A 6992-nucleotide genomic window follows, 5' to 3' on the forward strand; every position below is an offset into this window, starting at 1 on the left:
TTTAATAAAAATGTCTAGACAAATAAATAAATATTAATTTTTTTTTATTATATAGTATGAGATACAAATCATTATAAAAAAATTCTCCAAGATCTTCATGTGATAATACCTAAATTAGTTTCGATAAGATTCTAGGTTTTTGTTTTTAAAAAATCAAACTTATTTTTAGTTCATTTATTAAAATTTCAAATGGACATAAGAGGACGGTACAGGTGTCTGAAAAAGCCCACCTATTACCATCCCTATCGATGATATTAAGTAATACACTATTCGTTTTTATTAATATTTGAATATTTATAAATGTTAAATTATTTGTTTTTTACATGTTATAAGCATCGACCAAAAATAGTTTATGTATTAGTTCTTTATTTTATATAGTTAAAAAAATAAGATATTTAAAAACCAATCATTGCCAAAAATATCATTTTAAAAATAATAAATTGATACAACAAAAACCAAATTGAAGAAAAAAAATTGAATTGAGGGATCCAAATTTTCATTCCATTTATCCCTTATTTCAGAATTTGGATAGAATATGCATATTATAATATATCATTTTTATATAGATGTGATTTATTCTTGAGTTAAGTTTTGGATCGGACCAACTCCTGGTTAGAATAAATTTCAAAGTTTGAACTAGGGAAAAGGGGAGAACGTTAGATGCTTAAGCATCTTGGACTGGGCCAAAAGCCCAAAATTAAAAGAAAAAAAGGAGCTTTGCTAGTATGTGCGTGGCAATACAATTTGGGCCGAAACAGAAAAGGCCCAACAAAGTGGAGATAAATTTGTTTCCGCCGTACTTCAATCATAACCTCCCTACTTGTTACTGAAAGTCGCATATTTATTTTTTAAAACTGTAATAATGTAAAAACGCAAAATATTATATCCGATATATTTTAGAAATAAAATAAAACTGATATATTCTTTTTTTTTAAAATTATTTCTTTTGCAGAAACATTTTTCATTTCTTTTATTTAAAGAAAAAAAAAAAGTTTTGACCTAAGAGAGAAATACTCAAACCTGGAGAGGAGTAACAGAGGGACACATGTTTTACTCTGCAGCATTTTACAGGTTGTTTCTCATGGCACCCAAACCCCACCGCTTCCCCCAAGGTAACATATGCACGTTCTCTTTCTCCCTCCCTCTATTCTGGGAAAACCCTAACATACAAGTAAACAGTTGCAGATACTGTATTGCAAAGCCCACCGAAGCGGGCCAGGACAATGGCCACTGAATCTTCCATCAAAGATGCTTTCGCCAATTACACTGACTACCTCAATCTACTTGTAAGCTTTTAAGAAAAACCCCATTTTTCTATGCCTCTTCTCGCATATTTCTTCCAATAAAGGGTCTTTGAGCTCTTGATTTCGCTATGTTATAATCCTTTGCAAGTATGTATAACTTAACATCGCGTTTCAGCCCATTCCTACGATGCCTTTTGGTTGCTTTCTGCAGCAATGGGGACAAAAAATGTGTTAAAAGAGTTTCACAATTAGTGAGATTATTTTTTATTTCTCCAGGATAGGAATTTTAAGTACAATCTGACTCCGTATGAGTAGATGCAGCCTTACTTGTCTTAACCCTTTCAGAAGGATTGATAAGGATAAGTTTTAGTAGTGGGAGTGTGGCATTTTCATGTTCGATTTCTGCAAAAGAAAAAGGCGGAGAAGATGAATGTTTTTCAGGGTAAAATCTATGGTGGGTAAGATCTAACAAATGGGTAAGATCTCACTTCCCATTGATGTGGCACTTTGTGGAGCTATTTGGACCATTGTATACTTGGGCATTGAGCTGTTCTTATGTCCTATAGCTGGTGGTTTATTGGGTGGAACAGGCAAATCTTGTTGCTTTCTTTGTTGCATATATGTGGAGTACATAATAGTTGTAGTTTTGAGGATAGGGAGCCCCCCCCAATTTCTATAATGAAGGATAGCAGTTTTCAGCTTTTTGTTGTTGGCGACATGGGTGTGGAAACATTTAGATGGGTGAACATTTTTATTTCATTTTATTTTATTTTTTTCAATGGTTGGCTTTAATGAATGGATTTGTACCACTGCATTTCTATTCTTTGTCTGTATAATGTGCTTGTCTGGCTTTGGTTTCTTTAATGAAATTTGCTTCTCATGAATTCCTTTACTTGAGGAAAAAATTTTATCTATCAATTTACTCTTGTACTCAGAAGGCGTGAGGTTGCTTTAAAGAACCAACAACCATGGGTTTTAGTTGCTTGTTCTGAAGGATTTGAATTACAATTCAAACTATGTGGAGCTTAGGATGCATCTGGTTCAGGCCATATCAGTGGTTTTCATAGTGAAATTGAATTTTTTTCTGGAATTAGAAATTCATATTTGGATGAGTTGTTAGAATGCCATTTTTTCAAATGCCATGGCCTTTCCTAGAGGTTAAGTATTTCAGTGCTTCAGCTTGACTTACTGAGGATGCTGTATTGAATCCATAATTCATATTTTATCAACCAGTCACCGGACCATCATGTCTGCTCCAAATCATGTGACTGATGTGGCATGGCTAATCTAGAGTATGGAGCACGTAATGGTTCACAAGATTGCCATGTGTAACAGAGAATAGCATATCATGCATGTAAATCCAGGAGAAAAAATGTTTGGTACCTCTTTGGTATCAAGCATATTTGACACAACATATCCAACCTAAATGTATTATTAGGTTGTATTAATTGAGGGAAGATGAGGCATGGTGTTTTTCTTGTGAAATATTAATGTCCCATAAGAAATCCATATTCTCTCAAGTCATGCATAAAATTTAGTGGTGTAACATGGTTTTTAATGTGCTCTACATTGATATATTGATATCACTAATGCTTATATCAGCAATTGATCTATGTTGTAGAATGAAAAACGGGAAAGGGTGGTAAAAGCAAGTCGAGATATCACCATTAATAGCAAAAAGGTCATATTTCAAGTGCACAGGTATCCAAATGTTCTTCCTCTCCTATAGGTTCTCTACAAGTCGCTTGCTAGTCAGTCTTCCTACTTCTGTCATGCTCATGCATAACCAAGTACTTCTTCTTGGTTATTAATTCAGTCTATGTTGATGTTGCAATTTTATAAAAATAACAGAATCAGTAAAAACAACAAAGATGAAGTTCTGGATAAGGCAGTAAAGGATCTCGCATCTGTGACTGAGCAGCATGTATCCCGACTTGTAAAAGAACTGCAAGGGACTGATTTTTGGAAGCTAAGACGAGCATACTCTCCTGGGGTGGCATCCTCACGCCCTTCTTGCTAATGCTAGGAAAGAACTACTCAGTTGACTCATTTTTGTGTCTGGGCCTTCGCAGGTGCAAGAATATGTTGAAGCTGCTACACTATGTAATTTCTGCAAAAATGGGACTCTTTTGATTCTTGATGAGATAAATGCTACTCTGTTACCTCTCAGTGATCCATCTCATCAACCTTTGCAGATTAATATCCTTGACTATCTATTGGGGGTAACTGCCTGAATTTTACTCTATTTTACTGTTTAGGGATGAAATTGAATACTAGTGATAATTCCCCTTGCATGAATGGGGACTAATAGATGCAGCAGTAATTGCACACTTGAAATAAGTGGATAGTTCTTCCTTTCTAAAGCAGATCTTTGCTATTGCTAGAATAGTCTAGTTGAACCATATATTTTATTCTGTTATTCTGAATGGTTGGAACTTGTGCCTGCTGTGGAAAGATTATAGACATGCAATAGTTGCTGATGTTTTCTCGTGTAGCTTGCAGACTTGACCGGAGAACTGATGAGGTTGGCAATTGGTCGAATATCAGATGGTGAACTTGAATATGCAGAGAAGATATGCAGGTTTGTTCGAGATATCTATAGGGAGCTGACCCTGCTTGCCCCACATATGGATGACAATACAGATATGAAGACAAAGATGGATACAATGCTACAAAGCGTTATGAAAATAGAAAATGGTATGGTGTTTTTCCTGAACATATTTTTTTAAAATGTCCTTGTGTTTCTCATATCAAATTTCTTACTGTAAGGAGCATTCCTAATAAATGTGAAAATAATATCAAGGGTACTTTTCCTTTTCTGGGAATCGATCAAGGAAACCACTTTTAGATGATCAAATTTGCTAGTCTTTTACTTTGGGAATGTTTGATAAAGGAGCCAATCATTGAAAAATGGTAAACAGAAAATTGAGAGGGTCTTAAAAGTGTATGATAACACAAAATTTCATATATTTATCATTTTCTTTTTTGAAAATTGACTTCTTGCTTAAAGCAAAACATGGTCTGTGGTTTATAAAAACTTGAAATTTGGGGATTATAGTTTTATCCTTCAATTTTTTTATTTTTATTTATTTGTTTAGGTCTTCAATTAGACTTAAACTCTTCTAGTATATTAATATATTATTTTCATTTTAATTATTTAGGTGATTGAGTATGTAATTTTAATATCTTAGGCATAAATACAAAATTAAAAACATTTCATCAAAATTAAAATAAAAACTTTTTATTAATAAGTGCTCTTTTTTTTCCCAAAATAAATAAAAAATAAATCTTAAACAGTATAGTGGGCCTTTTATGGATTGAATTAATATCTACTTAAAGTTACATAATATTTCAATAGGTTATTAAATAGGTTATATTCAAATTTATGATTTGGTATTTTTCAAGTCTCTATTTGTGATTTTATGACCAAATTTGTAAAATATTGAATTTTAATACTTCAATTCTTTCTTATTTGAGCAAATAGTAAAATTAAATTATTACTTAAATTTCAGAAGATATCTTAATACTTATAATTTTTAATATTTATTATTCAACACTAAAACTTTTTGTACTTAATTTTCAGTTTTATCGAATATCACCTCATATTTTCTTGGGTCTACATTTAAATTTTAGGCAAGGTGAAATGATGGTAAAAATTGGGTTCCCATTCAGATTATACTTAAGAGAGTCTTACCAAGATTCAAGCAGTTTTCAAGTGTCATACATAGTTTTGTATACTGCCTGCCATTCATATTGATGTGCATGTGCATCATTGTTTTCTTTATTATTACTATAAATCACCCCTACCAATTCAAATCACTAAGGGCATGTTTGGAATGTTGGAATGGAGAATCAGAATGAGAAATCCATTCCATCTTCATTTATAACCATGTTTGGATTGGTTTTTAGAATGGGAATAGGAATCAAAAGTTTATTGTTATGGAAACCTAATTCCCCTCTTGTCATGATTTTGATTCGTCTTTTTTACATGGGTATCGTTATTGACCCCCATTTTCATCCTATTTTCATTCCCATTCCCAAACCCAACCTAAGTGGCATGTTTATGTAGCAGATACATCTAATTTTTGGTTGGTGTGTTCACTAGTGCCTTCAGTCTACTGCATATCTCTGAGATCCTCTGAACTCAAGGATGTATTCAATAGTGATGTTGCACTCCGTCATTAAGGGTGATGAGGTTGTCTTCACTCTTCAGCCTTTTAAATAAGATGATTCTGCAGTTCTGCCATGAGAATCCTTTTGTTCTGTTGTTTATTCTCAAATCACATTTGTGTGGATGATTCAACTTCTGAAACCAGAATGTTTTAAGATTTCCAGATCTTTTTCCCGCATGAATTCTATTGTGCCAGAAGTGTTTGTGCCTGAACTTTTTCTTGATTAAAAAGATATGATACAATTTGATTCAAAGGATATTTTTAAAATTCTTTTTTGACATGCATTGCTGCTGTCATGCAGTAGACAGTGTTCTGAATAATTTCTAAACTTGTACTGAATCCCTTGTTTAATATGTTGTTAATGTAGCTTGCTTTAGTGTCCATGTGAGGGGATCAGAGTATGTTCAACTGCCCGGATCCAGTGATCCCAGTTACCTTTTATTGGGGATGCCTGACCGCGAAATATGAAGTAATTTCAGCATCTCCTAGAACATTGCTTTTGTATGTATCATTCACCCAGTACTCTTTATCTTATATTAATAAGCTTATTTTCTTCATGATTGTTTCTATTAAGGAAGTCCTTATGATGGTTCTCTTGGTTTATCCAACTAAATAGATCCTTTTAACATTCCAATGGGAAGGTATGGGACTGCATTTGCTTATTCCATCTACTTTTTGCTCTTACAGAAGGTGCTCATAACAAGCATGCAAGAGATTCTGGTACATTTTTTGGAGGAAAGCATCAAGCCCATGTAAAATTTTGTAAAACAGTTGCAGGAATTGGTGAAAAGAATATATAGCAAATGTTTAGCTTAAAATAGTAAGGCTGCCTCTTGAAGAGGGCATATTGGACCAAAGTGATATTGATTTGAGATTTCCTTTTTCATTGAATTTGAAAGCTGGCCTAGTAATTTCCATTTTAATGTCATTTAGTTTATGGAGGATTTTCATTAGATGCCATCTTGAATTTAAATGAGTTGAGGGCTGCTGTTTGTCCATGAGCAGGAAGTTTAGTCGTATGATTCTGGGGAATGTACAAACTGTGGGGCAGCTTCAGTTTCATATCCCAGGTATGTAGAATCGAATGATTTAAGCTTGCTAAAATCATCAATATGGTGAATCACACAAGTAAAGGACGGACACACATGGCGTATGATTTAGCATTTTTGGATTGCTTTGACTTCAATTTTGAAAGCATTAAAATTAGATATTACTGAGAGTATCCTTTTTACCTAGATTTCTTATTCAAATCAACATGCTCACAGGCTCAATGCATCATGCATCTTACATATTCTTATTACAAATCTTATTTATCATAAACATGAATAAGTCAAAGCGCATGATGCAAGAGTTCTAGACCTAGTGACCATTTTAGGTATAAGCGCTACTTGCAATTTAATAAAGCAGTCATGCTCAAGCTCTAAGTGACAATAATTGAATGAAATTATTTAGTCAGTGATCTATGTTTAATATACATATAATGCCAATGCACAAGTTGTGAGCTCCATTACCTCTATGACTAGTCAAACCATACTATCAAGGTACTTATTGTATATGGCAATTGATCAAATGGTTT

At 33.3% G+C, this 6992-nt stretch overlaps 1 protein-coding gene across 2 annotated transcripts; it reads left to right on the forward strand.

Moving 5' to 3' along the window:
• Positions 1-1003: 1003 nt before the first annotated feature.
• LOC117911390 (translin-associated protein X) lies at positions 1004-6369 on the forward strand. 2 transcript variants are annotated; one of them, XM_034825783.1, is made up of 8 exons: positions 1004-1112; positions 1180-1286; positions 2866-2945; positions 3096-3237; positions 3317-3466; positions 3740-3941; positions 5784-5917; positions 6104-6369. In XM_034825783.1, the coding sequence occupies exons 1-7, from the start codon at positions 1046-1048 to the stop codon at positions 5882-5884; spliced, it is 849 nt and encodes a 282-aa protein (XP_034681674.1). In that variant the 5' UTR covers positions 1004-1045; the 3' UTR covers positions 5885-5917; positions 6104-6369. The 2 variants fall into 2 exon arrangements, with proteins under 2 accessions (XP_034681674.1, XP_034681753.1); XM_034825862.1 differs by having other exon boundaries at positions 5784-5885.
• The last annotated feature ends 623 nt before the right edge of the window (positions 6370-6992 follow it).

Source organism: Vitis riparia, chromosome 1 (genome assembly GCF_004353265.1).
Source record: "Vitis riparia cultivar Riparia Gloire de Montpellier isolate 1030 chromosome 1, EGFV_Vit.rip_1.0, whole genome shotgun sequence".
NCBI lineage: Eukaryota > Viridiplantae > Streptophyta > Magnoliopsida > Vitales > Vitaceae > Vitis > Vitis riparia.